Source organism: Myotis yumanensis, unplaced genomic scaffold, assembly GCF_028538775.1.
Source record: "Myotis yumanensis isolate MYYU_CA2020_CCGP unplaced genomic scaffold, mMyoYum1.0.hap1 SCAF_20, whole genome shotgun sequence".
In the NCBI taxonomy this organism is placed as follows: domain Eukaryota; kingdom Metazoa; phylum Chordata; class Mammalia; order Chiroptera; family Vespertilionidae; genus Myotis; species Myotis yumanensis.
In genome coordinates this window covers 9794282-9809369 of record NW_027223771.1, presented here as the reverse complement: position 1 = coordinate 9809369, position 15088 = coordinate 9794282, and the positions used below count along the sequence as shown (strand labels likewise).

General features: G+C 40.9%; 1 protein-coding gene across 3 annotated transcripts in view; it reads right to left on the bottom strand.

Annotated features, from left to right (window-relative positions):
• Positions 1–15088, bottom strand: part of SCAPER (S-phase cyclin A associated protein in the ER) — a 166046-nt gene that overhangs the window by 132413 nt on the left and 18545 nt on the right. For all 3 annotated transcript variants that reach the window (XM_070400670.1, XM_070400669.1, XM_070400671.1), the window contains exons 6-9: positions 14759–14859; positions 10183–10299; positions 8896–9056; positions 5816–6069 (exon numbers count right to left, since the gene is read on the bottom strand). In XM_070400670.1, coding sequence (XP_070256771.1) covers positions 5816–6069; positions 8896–9056; positions 10183–10299; positions 14759–14859 — 633 coding nt within the window. The remainder of the gene's footprint in view (positions 1–5815; positions 6070–8895; positions 9057–10182; positions 10300–14758; positions 14860–15088) is intronic.

Sequence of the window (15088 nt, the reverse complement as noted above, 5' to 3'; positions counted from 1 at the left end):
CTAATAACTCACCTGCCTGCCTGATCGCCCCTAATAACTCACCTGCCTGCCTGATCACCCCTAATAACTCACCTGCCTGCCTGATCGCCCCTAATAACTCACCTGCCTGCCTGATCGCCCCTAATAACTCACCTGCCTGCCTGATCGCCCCTAACCACTCACCTGCCGGTTTGATCGCCCCAACCACTCTGCCTGCCTGCGTAATCACCCCTAGCCACTCGCCTGCTTGCCCAATTGCCCCTAACCACTTGCCTGCCTGCCTGATCGCCCTTAACTACTCAGCTGCCTGCCTGACTGCCCCTAACTGCTCGCCTGCCAGCCTGGTCGCCCCTAACTGCCTCTGCCTGCCTGCCTCATTGCCCCTAACCCCTCTGCCTGCCTGCCTCATCGTCCCTAACTCCTCGCCTGCCTGCCTCATTGTCCCTAACTGCCTCTGCCTCAGCCCCTGCTGCCGCAGGAAGGACGTCCAGAATGACGTCCAGAAGCTCGTTCGGCTGTCCGGTCTAATTAGGATATTACGCTTTTATTATTATAGGTAAGTAACATAATGTGAAAACAATTGGATTAGGCCAAATACATATTTTTTAAAACCTGTCTATTCTAGTGAATAGAAATAAGCCTTTATTTTCACCTCAGAGTACAAAAAGAAAGCAGCTGTGTTTTCAAATTATATTCAAGAGTAATGAGCTCTACATAGAACTGAAATCTAAAATTTTGAATTTAAAACTCACATTACTACTTAAATAAACATTCGATAAATACTGCAGTGGCCATAAAATTCTGAGTTTGATTAATTATTTATCTAAATATTAAACTTGGCCAAGTCTTATAAACCACTTTAAAAATTCTATTGGTCAGAACTTAAAGTGTCCCAAAGTGTTGATTTTAGCATAAGCATTATTTAAATTGTATCCTATTGTTTATATTGCCATCAACATTACCTATACATCAGTCACCATGGTTTATAATCTTCTTGGCAATATTTATATTAGATTACTGTTGTTTATAATACAGTCAACCTTGTTTATTAAAAAATCAATATAATTTATATGACAAAAAGAAAGCCTGACTATAAAGTAAAGTTGAAAAAATACATAAATATGTTAATTCCATTTTTAGAATGACAGTGGAGAAAACAAATATGATTAGCTTGTCCACCATCAACAGTGAACTTTCATATTGAAATATTTTAACAACAGTTTAATTACTCAAAAGTTTTATGTGTGGATTATTCCTAAAATTCCAAAATCAGGTCTATTCATTACACAAAGCCAGCAAAATTCTTATATTGTTAAATTTTAGAGTTAAAATGCACAATAGCAATAGGTAAACACCGGGGATTGCTGCTTAGCACAACCACTTCAAGAATACAACTAAAAGACGGAACGGACATCATCCAGAACCACAGGAAGGCTGGCTGAGTGAAAATTCTACAACTAGAAGGAAAGAGAAAAGCATACCGAGACTCAGAGGAGCTGCGGTGCGGAAGTAAAGTACAGAGGTACGGAGGCGCACCCGGAGAGGGCTGGTGGCTGAGGACACGGTTGTCTTTTTCAATTGGTAGGGAGTCTCAAGCTCTGAGCTCCAGTTCCGGGGGAGTCTCTGGGGACCCAGACTCACACGGGAGAAACGGGACTGTCTGGCATCGGTCGGAACTCGAGGGGAGCTTTCTCTTGGAGGTGCCTGCAGCAATTGCCGGGACACTGAGAAGCGGGGCCTCTAAGGGCAGCCATAGCTGCTTGCTTCGCCCTGTTGATCCCCTGGGACCCCCGCCCCACCCAAGCTGTGCGCTGGCTTTTGCATATGAAAGGCCTAGCCCTTTGCAATCTGAAAATTACCTAAAAAACTTGAGGCTGGCCCAAGGCCCCATGGCAACTGCATTGCTTCACAGCTGAGCTCCTGCTGGGTAGCCTCAGGAAGAGGCTAGATTAGCACCTCCTTAGCGATCCAGGAGCCAGTGTGCCTGGTGGTCAGATTGGGACCATCCAGATTACAGCTCCTTGGATCCATAAAGGACACACTCAGGGGGCAGACTCAGTAAGCACCAAAGCCCCACTGAAGCAAGTCTTGCCCCAGAAGAGTGTCTCCAGCACAGAAGTTCTCCCACTGCAGACACAGCTGATTCTCACAGCCAATTGGCCTTGAGGTCAATTCCTCCCAGTGATACCTACAACAATCAAGGCTCAACTACAAGACTGTGCACAAAGCCCACAAGGGGGTGCACCAAGAGTGTCCACCTCAGGTAATTAGGGAGGCTGAGCCACTGGGCCCCTTAGGACACCTAGCACAGAAAGCCACTCTATCAACACAGGGAAGCATAAAAAATGCGAAGACAAAGAAACAGGTCACAAATGACAGAAATGGAGGACAGCAAATGACTGGATATAGAGTTCAAAACCACACTTCTAAGGGTTTTCAAGAACTTTCTAGAAACCGCCGATAAATTTAGTAAGACCCTCAAAAAAGTCTGGTGAATACTATGCTGCTGTAAAAAAGAAGGAACTCTTACCATTTGCAACAGCATGGATGGAACTGGAGAACATTATGCTAAGTGAAATAAACCAGTCAATGAAGGAAAAATACCACATGATCTCACTCATTCATGGATAATAGAGACCATTATAAACTTTTGAACAATAATAGATACAGAGGCAGAGCTGCCTCAAACAGATTGTCAAACTGCAGCGGGAAGGCAAGGGAGGGTTGGGGGCAGGAGGGAGGGGAGTAAGAGATCAACCGAAGGACTTGTATGCATGCATATTAGCATAACCAATGGACATAGACACTGGGGGGTAGGGGAGGCCAGGGGATTGTCAAGGGCGGGGGAAAAAAAAGGACACATATGTAATACCCTTCGTAATACTTTAAGCAATAATAAAAAAAAAAAAGTCTGGTGAGACCCTCGAGGATATGAAAAAGGACCAACTAGAGGGAGGAGACCAAGATGGCGGCGTAGGTAAACACCGGAGATTGCTGCCGCAAACAACCACTTCAAAAATACAACTAAAAGACGGAACGGACATCACCCAGAACCACAGGAAGGCTGGCTGAGGAGAGACTCTTCAACTAGAAGGAAAGACAACAGCATACCGAGGCTCAGAGGAGGCACAGTGTGGAAAATACAAAGGTGTGGAGGTGCGCGCGCAGAGCGGGCTGGTGGCTGAGGGCCCGGTTGTCGTTTTCAATCAGGAGGGAGTCTCAGACTCTGAGCTCCAGATCCCAGAAGATGAGAGACAGCAAGATATTGAAAACCTATTTGAAGAAATAATGGCAGAAAACTTCCCCCACCTGGTGAAAGAAATGGACTTACAGGTCCAAGAAGCGCAGAGAACCCCAAACAAAAGGAATCCAAAGAGGACCACACCAAGACACATCATCATTAAAATGCCAAGAGCAAAAGACAAAGAGAGAATCTTAAAAGCAGCAAGAGAAAGATACTCAATTACCTACAAGGGAATACCCATATGACTGTCAGCTGATTTCTCAACAGAAACTATGCAGGCCAGAAGGGAATGGCAAGAAATATTCAAAGTGATGAATACCAAGAACCTACAACCAAGAGTACTTTATCCAGCAAAGCTATCATTCAGAATTGAAGGTCAGATAAAGAGCTTCACAGATAAGGAAAAGCTAAAGGAGTTCATCACCACTAAACCAGTATTATATGAAATGCTGAAAGGTATCCTTTAAGAAAAGGAAGAAGAAAAAGGTAAAGATACAAATTGTGAACAACAAACATGCATCTATCAACAAGTGAATCTAAGAATCAAGTGAATAAATAATCTGATGTACAGAATGAACTGGTGATTACAATGAATCAGGGACATAGAAGGGGAATGGACTGACTATTCTTGGGGGGGGGGGGAATGGGAGATGCGGGAAGAGAATGGACAAAAATCGTGCACCTATGGATGAGGACAGTGGGTGGGGAGTGACGGCAGAGGGTGGGGCGGGAACTGGGAGAAGGGGAGTTATGGGAAAAAAAGAGGAACAAATGTAATCAGAACAATAAAGATTTAATTTAAAAAAACAACAACAAGTGAATCTAAGAATCAAGTGAATAAATAATCTGATGTACAGAATGAACTGGTGATTATAATGAATCAGGGACATAGAAAGGGAATGGACTGACTATTCTTGGGGGGGAAAGGGGAGAGGGAGATGCGGGAAGAGACTGGACAAAAATCGTGCACCTATGGATGAGCACAGTGGGTGGGGAGTGAGGGTGGAGGGTGGGGCGGGAACTGGGAGGAGGGAAGTTATGGGGGGAAAAAAAAGAGGAACAAATGTAATCTGAACAATAAAGATTTAATTAAAAAATAAAAATAAAAGTAAAAAGTCAGCCCCGCCCCCCCAAAAAAAAAGAAAAAAGAAAAAGGACCAACTAGAAATTAAGCATACACTGACTGAAATAAAGAATATTATGCAGAGTTCCAACAGCAGACCAGAGGATCGCAAGAATTAAGTCAAAGATTTGAAATACGAAGAAGCAAAAAACACCTAACTGGAAAAGCAAAATGAAAAAAGAATCCACAAATACGAAGATAGTGTAAGGAGCCTCTGGGACAGCTTCAAACGAATTATAGGGGTACCAGAAGAAGAGAGAGGGCAAGATATTGAAAACCTATTTGAAGAAATAATGACAGAAAACTTCCCCTACCTGGTGAAAGAAATAGACTTACAGGTCCAGGAAGTGCAGAGAACCCCAAACAAAAGGAATCCAAAGAGGAACACACCAAGACACATCATCATTAAAATGCCAAGAGCAAAAGACAAAGAGAGAATCTTAAAAGCAGCAAGAGAAAGACAGTCAGTTACCTACAAGGGAATACCCATACGACTGTCAGCTGATTTCTCAACAGAAACTTTGCAGGCCAGAAGGGAGTTGCAAGAAATATTCAAAGTGATGAACAGCAAGAACCTACAACCAAGATTACTTTATCCAGCAAAGCTATCATTCAGAATTGAAGGTCAGATAAAGAGCTTCACAGATAAGGAAAAGCTAAAGGAGTTCATCACCACTAAACCAGTATTATATGAAATGCTGAAAGGTATCCTTTAAGAAGAGGAAGAAGAAGAAAAAGGTAAAGATAGAAATTATGAACAACAAATACACATCTATCAACAAGTGAATCTAAAAATCAAGTGAATAAATAATCTGATGAACAGAAAAAAAAATTATTGGGACAGCTGGAAATTTTTGAATATTGACTATAAAATAGGTAATAATATATAAATGTCAAATTCCCTCAATTTTATAATTATAATGTGGTTATGTAAAAGTTTTTTCTTTGGCCCTAGCCAGTTTTGCTCAGTGGATAGAGCATCAGCCTGTGGACTGAAGGGTCCTAGGTTTAATTCCGATCAGAGGTACATGCCAGGGTTGCAGGCTCAATCCCCAGTGGGAGGTGTGCAGGAGGCAGCCAATCGATGACTCTTTTCATCATTGATGTTTCTATCTCTCTCTCCCTTTCCCTTCCTCTCTGAAATCAATAAAAAAAGTATTTAAAAAAAAGTTTCTTCTTTGGAAGGACATGCTGTAGAAGGTGAATGGTTATGATATATGCACATTATTCTAATGTTTAGCATACAATGTTTGTGTGACATAAATATACATAGAAAAAAATATGGCAAAGCATTTACCTATGAATCTACATAAAGGACATAGGAGGGTTCATTATTCTATACTTGCAACTTGTCTGCAGATTTGAAATTTTTCACAATAAAAAGTTAAAAATGAAGGAGAAAAATGAGACATTCTGCATACACACATCCCTTATAAAAATTCACTACAAGGATTTTCTGAGTGTACTACCTGGGTTCTTTCAGCAAGAGGATGGTCACAAGAATGTACTGAGTCTTTGGGCCGAGCTTCTATGGCGTTAGAAGGTCCGTCTCCAGCTTCCCCTTTCTGTACGCTTTCATCCGGCAAAAGACGTACATTTTCTTTATCACTGTCATCCTTTGACCTTAGAGCTTGTGTTGAAACTTTTGGCATCGCTGCTGTTGATCGTGAGCGAACAGCCCTCCCTCTCTGAACAGTCTCCCATCCTTCAGCATCTTTCCGTTCTATGCAATTAAAGGAAGAAAATAATAAATATTTCTGTAGATAATAAAAAATTTTAAAAACCTATAAAATAAAAATAATTCCAATCTAATTCCCATTAAATATAAGTCATATACAAATATGACACTGTTATACAAGGTGTATTGTATGTATGTGTGTGTGTACACACATACATATATACGTTCACACATGCAGAGTCTCTAATTCCTATAACTACACTGTGTGGTAGGGATTAATCCTACCCCACAAACATTTTCTTTATTATCCCTAATTTACAAATAACAAAACTGAGACTTAGATCAGGAATGACTGGAGGCCAGCGCAGGGTCCGAAGTGTGAGTGACCATCTATCAGAGCACAGGGTGCACTATGTGCTCGCCCTCTTCTCAGGGCTGTACATATAACCACACTTTTAATCTTCACAACCACCTATGAGTGCTACCACCCCGTCTTATCAGTAAGGAACTGAGACTGAGAGAGGCTCAGTCATCTGCCCAAGGTCATATACTTAGCATGTTCAGGCAAATGGGTCTGGTGTTCTTGTCCCAACGGCTAAGTGAAAGCTGCCTCCCAAACTCCCAGAATCCAAAGAGTGTGATTTAAGTTTTCTTTTCTAACACATGTAATTGAGGCTAGAAATTTTCCTCAAAGCATAGCTTTACCTAATCCCACAAGATTTTAAATACTCATTTTAATTCAATTTACATTTTCTAAATTTCACTTTGATTTCTTCTGACTCATGGAATATTCAGAAATAGACTCTACAATTCTAAAAACTTGAGAATTGTATGGTTATCTTTCCGTAACCGGTTTCTAACTTAATTCCACTGTGTCTAAAAGGAGCAGAGTAAGTTCAATCATCTGAAATTTTTTGGAACTTGTACAGCCATGACAAAGTAGCCTATAACAAAATTAACCTTCTTTCCTCCAAACACGCCTATAAAAACTGGACAAAATATCTAAATGAACTGTTTAATGCCCCTGGAAATCAAGCAATACAGGCGAGATTTGAGGAACTATATTCCCTGAGAAAAGGGAAGGACAACAACATGAGATCCACATCCACCCCAGAATTTTCCCTGAAGACATGTGGAATTCACAGTGCAGGGAAGTGAGCCCCACAGAAACCAGCAGTCTTGTCTGGCTGAGACAGACACTGGAGTTCAATGAGCCTAAGCAACGTGGACTGCAGAGGGGCTCACTGCAGGAAAGTGAGCCAAAAAGTCTGCATTCCGTCTTCCCCTAAGAAGTCTGACAGCTGCTGAGCTTTGCATAGACAGGCCAAGACTCCCAGGCACCCAGAGAAAGCAGCAGCTGGGATGCTAATGAGCTGAGAGATCTGTAGTAACTGCGGTGCTGAGGAAACAAATGCTGGAAAGCAGGAATGGAGTGGCCTTGGCAAACACCCCAGGTTTTCAGTTGATACGCGAAAAAGGATAAAGACAAAACTAAAACATACCAACTGCAGTAAAACCTCAAACCAAGCTCTGACGGAATGAAGGTGACCTGCTGGTGCTCTTATCTTCTTGCCAAAAGAAAAGTATTTTTAGAAGGAACCTCTATAATTTTTAATATATGTTATTAAACATTTAATTAAATAGTATGTGGTTTGTTGTAAAACATAATCAAGTAACTGAAAACACCACAAAAATGTTTTTAAAGTAACAAATACACAGGTAGTTTAGATATTTTACTTTTTGGACACAGACTTTAAAAAAATAACCATTATTAATATATTTAAGAAAATATGGATTCATCATATAGAACAGAGAAAGACATATCAATAAAATGTTTCTAGAGTGAAGCATCAAAAAAAGAATGGGAAAGAATAAGCATTATTTGTTAGGCCTTTCAATTATGACAAGTTCATTAATCAGGCTGTGTATATCTTCACTGATTTTTCTATACTTTGTATTATCATTGTTGGGACTGTTATGTTAAAATCTTCCAGTATGAGTATATATTTTGAAATTTCCGCCCTCATTTGTCAGTTTTTACTTTATTTCTCCCCCTTTCCCCCTGTGGGTGGTATGCAGGAGGCAGCCAATCAATGTTTCTCCCATGGATGTTTCTATCTCTCTCTTCCTCTCCCTTCCTCTCTCTAAAATCAATAAAAATCTTTTTTTTTTTTTTTTAAAGAAAATAGCCCTAGCTGGTTTGGCTCAGTGGATAGAGTGTCAGCCCATGGGCTGAAGGGTCCCTGGTTTGGTTCTATTCAAGAGCACGTATCTTGGTTGCAGACTCGATCCCTGGCCCTGGTCGGGTACGTGTGGGAGGCAACCAATCAATGTGTCTCTTTCACATCGATGTTTCTTTCTCTTTATCTCTCTCTCCCTCCCTCCCTCCCTCCCGCCCTCCATCCCTTCTACTTTCTCTAAAAGCAATGGAAAAATATCCTCGGGTGAGGATTAACAACAACCAAAAAAAAAAGAAAACAGATGTGTGAGTAAAGATAAACATAGAATATTACTTTAATATCAAAATAATATTCAAATATTAATAAAATGAAATAGTGGCATGCAACTTAAAAGCATATACTGCGTAGAGAATGGAATGACTATTTTTTTTCTTTAAGTCAAAAGAGTTATAAAGGACCTACATTATAAATAAAATGACAAAGGAATTGACAAACCTGAGACTAGAATGATTTCCATATGCTTTCATACATTTTTAAAGACTATTTCATAGCTTTAAGTAGGGCAGATTAATATGATATAAATGATGCGAAAGATAACTATATAATGCTATTAGCTCCAATTTCAAATAAAACAAATATTCCCATTGATGTCCACTTGTCTACTACATAAGAATGAATGAAAGCCACTTGCCATTTTTGCAGGAAGTCTTCTGCACTGTCACTGGTGGGCAAGACTGCACAGGAGCTACATCTGAAGAAGCAGTAGTCCCTGAATGATGAGCCTTTACCTTGTCAGCCCAACTAACACCTGCAGAAGCCACACGGGGAGCAGCCACTGTGCCAGGTGAAGCCCTATGGAGAAAACTGCTGCATTAATAACTCACATAAATATAAAAGTTAAATATTAAATATATACTCAATAGGTTTAAATGTTAAATAAAATATATTTGGCCCTAGCCGGTTTGGCTCAGTGAATAGAGCGTTGGCCTGAGGACCAAAGGGTCCTGGGTTCAGCTCCAGTCAAGGGCACATGCCCAGGTTGCGGGCTTGATCCCCAGTAGGGGGCATGCAGGAGGCAGCCGCTCGATGATTCTCTCTCATCATTGATGTTTCTATCTCTCTCTCTCCCTCTCCCTTCCTCTCTCTGAAATCAATAAAAAACAATTAAATAAATGAATGAATGAATGAATGAATGAATTTCCAATGAGAATAACACCTGATTTCTTATCAGAAACCATGGAAACCAGAAGGCAGTGAGAGGACATATTCAAAGTGCTGGGGGAGGGAGAAGGAGGGGGGAGACTTTAAACCAAGAATTATATGCACCGCAAAACTATCCTTCAAAAGCTAAAGGATAAAGTAAGTTATTCTCAGATAAAACTTGAGAAAAACTGTCACTAGCAGACATGTTCAACAAGTCATGCTACAGGGAGTCCCCTACAGGCTGAAATGAGAGGACACTGCACAGTAACTTGAATCCACACGATGAAATAAAGAACACCAGTGAAAGTACTACATGGGTAAATACAAAAGACCATGTGGATGTATTTTTTCTTCTGTAACTCTCTTCTTGTTCTGATTTAAGACAATTGCATAAAACAATGATTATAAAACTGTGTTGGTGAGATTATCATGTACAAAGATATAATTTATATGACAATAACGATGATAACATGTAGCTCTATCTTTTTGAAAGAACTGTCAGTTCTTGTTATGAGTCATTTAGCATGGAGTATGTTTATGGGTTTAGATTTTGTGCACCTAATTATTTCTGAATATATTATATTTCCTAAAGTTAAACTGTACTGTCCTGGGTTTTTAAAAAACATTTTATTCAAACAATTTCAAACAGATACACAACAATATACATGGGTATTTTTGTAACAGAATATCTGTTTTATAATACTTTAAGTGTGTTAACCACAGAAAATAATTTACAGCAATGAAAGCCTTAGTAGTTTTTTTTAGTTCATCTCACCCAAAATTTAAGCTTCTTCGAGCATTTGATGTTACACTTATTCTATCTGTCGATGGGCTTGGAAGCACATGACGTCCCGGAGACATCTTCTTTACTTCCCACGCCAATGACGTCGGTCTGCCGATTCAAGACAGAGTACATTAGCAGAGAAAAGAGAGGAAACCTAATGCTTTCTAGAAGTTACTAGTAGGTGGAAACGTAATTAGGTCACAATTTTTTCCTGGGGCACTGTTGACCATAAAGTAACTATATTACCAGTAAGCAATCACAGATGATGCAGTCAGGATTTTCCACCCACTTCAGCATAGCAAACAACCCTACTTAAATAAAAAAGGCCACGAGCTACAAAGACATGAGATATATAGTACATTTATGTTTTGAAAGCCTCCACACACCCAGCTAAACACATTTTAAAATGTGGTACAATGGCTCTGGTTGGGTGGCTCGGTTAGTTGGAGTGTCATCCCACACACAGAAAGGTTATGGGTTAGATCTCTGGTCAGGGCGCATGTGGAGGCAACCAATCAATGTTTTCCTCTCAGATCGATGTTTCTCTCTCTCCCTAACAAAAACATATTAGTATCTTCTGATGAGGATTAAAAAAAAAGAAATATTGTTTCTTTATAAAAAAGTGGTGCAATGGTACTGATTCAGGCTCGTGTGTCTACTGTCCTGAGAACTACTAGTAAGTGTGTAGTCCTGGGATCCAGACGGAAATGCAGTGAGGAGGTTAAAGGAATACCCAGGGAAACATGAAGGCTCCTTTCTCTACCTGAGATCACCCATGTGAGTGGAAGCATAAACACTTTTTTGCTCTTTGCTGAGGAAGCTAACTCCTCCTTCCTCACAGGCCCACAACCAATCAGCTGTACAATCTCCACTAAAAAGTTTTCCTCCAGCAAAGTGTTCTACACCCCATGCCTTCAGTCACCTCCTAACTCCCCAGAACCTCTGTGCCTCTTACTCTCCATTCAACTAGTGATTTTGATTTTTTTAAATATATTTTATTGATTTTTTACAGAGAGGAAGGGAGAGAGACACAAACATCGATGAGAGAGAAACATCGATCAGCTGCCTCCTGCACATGTCCTACTGGGGATGTGCCCACAACCCAGGTACATGCCCTTGACCGGAATCGAACCCGGGACTCTTCAGTCCACAGGCTGACGCTCTATCCACTGAGCCAAACCGGTTTCGGCGTGATTTTGATTTTTTTCTCTCAATGTAACACGGATTGTTAGAAAACAAGAAAATTCAGATAAAAGATTATCCAAATCAAGTCTAAAGCATTTGATATTTCACTGCCCAATCACCTTTCACAAAGGCTGTAACAAATGATACGTCCACCAGATGATACGTGCCCTTTCCCTGGAAGCTTGCCAACAGCTGATCTCTTCTTTTAGAACTCTCATTGGCCTGTGAAAAAGACAGCACTGCCAGCAAGTCTACAATATGTATTATCTGGCACTTTACAAAAAAATGTTTCCTGAGTCCTGGGATAGAGTTTCAGTCTTGTAATGACTTCTTTTTCCTACAGGAATTTCATAAAGGTTGTTTAATGTTTTAAAAAATGCTATTTGTGTTTGTTTTTCAAATTTTTGTTTATGATTATCATTACTACTTAGGCTAAACTTTTTAACAACTATTTGAATTTTTTATTTTGGAATTTGCATGTTGGTACCTTTTGCCCATTTTTTTCTACTGGGATTTGTAACATTTTCTAATTGATTTGAAATCATTTACTACTACTACTATTACTACTATGGCTATAAATCCTTTGGGTTAGATAATGTACCTATTTCTCTTTTAATTTTTTATGTATAATAACATATTTTCTTCCTATTAAATCAAGCCTATCAATATTTTCTTTTGTGGTTTCTTACTTTGTCTTACAGAGTCCTTACCCACAATATAAATATGTAAATATGTATCTACTAAAGGCCCGGTGCATGAATTTGTGCACAGGTGGGGTCCAGCCAGCCTGCCCTGATCAGGCCGGGCTGGCCAGGGAGAGGGGTCGCAGGCGGTTGCCAGGATGGCCCCGCCCCTGATCAGGTGGGGGAACCGATCAGAGGCGGGGCTGTCCAGGGCCGGGGCCACGGGTGGTTGGGCCACGGGTGGTTTGGCCAGCCAGCCCTGCCCCCTGGTCGAACTCCCAGTCAAACTCCCAATTAAGGGGACAATTTGCATATTAGCCTTTTATTATATAGGACTAGAGGCCCAGTGCACAAAATCTGTGCACAGGTAGGGTCCCTAGCAGCTGCCGGCTGCCGGCCAGGGCCTCCCTTCCTCAGCTGCCGGCTGCCGGCCAGGGCCTCCCTTCCTCAGCTGCCGGCTGCCGGCCAGGGCCTTCTTTCATTCTGCGCTGGTCCCTGGTGGTCAGCCATAGAACTCCCAGTCAAACTCTGCAGGGATACTTTGCATATTAGCCTTTTATATATATAGATATTTTCTTCTCTAAATATGTACAATTTCAGCTTTTATATTTAAGTCTCAAGTCTAGGTGAAATTAATTTTGATGCATGATTTGATAAATATAAGCTGAATAATGCCATTTATAGGGAATTTAAGGTTGCTCTCTGTATCTGAGAGCTGCCTTGAGAGGCAAAGAGAAGAAATGATGTTAACTGGTTAAGGTAAGAAGAGACGCTCCAGGTGTTTCTGAACCATGAGATGGCTGTGAAGGTTGGACTGGGCCTCAGAATCTTTCTCAATACAATCCTCCACACAGCCACCACTGGTTGCCTGGAGTTTGCAAGCAAGAAACAAAAATATAATTAGCTCTTCATATGCATTGGTGGTTACATTATAGAAACTCAATGAAGTTCAATAAAAAAAGAAAATAAAGATTTGTTGTATATAAACTTTACAAGGTCAAGGACATCCAAGGGAAGGGGGAACTAGAATCAGGGCTCGTGAGGATTAGACCTGGAAGACACAGGCTTTGAAGCAACACTTTAAAATTCTCCAAGATCACATGATTTCTTTCATCCTTCTTCTCTCTGTACATCTACTCCATTTTCCTTGAATGCACTTCCCTTTGCTTATCTTCACAGGACAATGTAGCCACCAATCCCAAGTCAGCATTATAATCTCCTAACTGATTCAACCCAGTGAAGAAATGCACCCCCTACACACACCAGATCTAATCACATGTTACAAGAAGTAAGGGCAAAATTGCATGGTACAAAGACAACTCAGCCTCACCCATCCAGGAACTGTGGGTAAAGCAGGTGCGCACACACACACACACACACACACACAATCAAAATTTTTACTCTGAGAAACAAAAATTTTAAAAGGATCAACACATCATGGTTACCCTGATTTTGGTTTCCTGTGGAATCAAACCCTCTGGATCTGTCTCTTGGGATCCCTTCACTCTCTTGGTTCCCCCACAAAAGAGGCATCCTCTACTGGCTGGTTCCACTTACTGAGGCTGAACCAACGTTAAATCCAAGGAAAAAGGTAGCCTGGGCCTATTTTCTTTGGGTAATAGGCATCATTGTAGCTGCATGTGACTTGGCCCAGATCAAAAGGGATCAGGTTTCACTTAATAAAAACCTTTTATGGCTCAAAATAAAGTGTACAGTTTTATCATGTCTACAGCACCCTATGTAATCCGGCTCCAGCCCACCTGTCTAGGCTCACCTTATGCTCCGCCTCCCCTTGCTCTCCTCACTCCAGCCCTGCTAACACTACATTCCTGACGCCACTGTGCTCTCCCACCTCCTGGATATCACGGATCCATCACCTCCAATGGAATGACTCTTCTCTTTGCCAAGATAAGTCCTCCTGATATTGTCTCACTGAAATAGGACCTCCTTGGGGAAGCCTTCCTGGACTCAACAAACCTGCTGAGGGAGCCCTCTCTTATGCTCCCAACCCACACTGTGCTTCTTGTTGATGCCACTTTGCACACTGCTAAGTACTTGACATCAATCCTTCTTGTGAACGAATGCGCCCACCACACATTTCGCGAGGGCAGGGACTGAGTGTTTCCCACACCACAGTCCCAGAGGCTGGCACATCGCATTCCGATGTGTGTGCTGATTGCCGATGAACATTGTAAGGTGGCTTTGATCTCTCATTACTCCCCTAATTAAAAATCACCCATTTTCCTTACTGTCTTACTACATTAAGAACTACTATACCTTTTCCCTACATTTCTTTCCCTTCATACATGCTCTGCACTTCCATGGCTGTCTTAACTTACCCCCTTCATGTGAAAGGCCAACCTCTGTTAAAATCCATCATACCCTTTAAACACTTCTGCTACCTCCACGAATTCCTTCCTAGTCTATCCCGTCCTTCTCTGAAAAGCTGGATTAGTTTTTTATAATCATATGTTCTATTTCACCCTTCCCTTAGACTACAAATTCATGAAAGTAGTGAATGTACCAAACTCCAGCAGTGAAATTTCTGCACTGGATAAACGGGGCTTGCACTAGTAGGTACCAAATAAATATTTGTTACTCAACTGAATGAGAAATGCGGAGGTTAAGTTCATTGTCAGTTTCAATGACTGCTTTAGAAAATGCTGGCAGCTACAACTATAAAGGCCAGAGTTCATTACCTGCTCTGAGCATCGGTCTTCTCTAGCTTTTCCTGAAGTTGAATCCAGTCAATCAATGCTTTGAAATCTCTTACATAATTATCCAGCATCATCAGCACCTCCTAATTGAAAAAAACAACAAACATTAAATTCCATTCTTAAACTAAAAGTTTAAAAAAAACATACTTCAGAGTGAAGAACTTAAAAATTAATAATTTCTACATTATACTCCTTACTGAGGAAGCTACAAAATATACTGATCTAGATTTTTGGTTGTTGTTTTCATTCTTACTGTTTGGCAAGAAATTAGTGAAGCTGAGAATCTAAAAACCAAGAGATGGTATTGATATT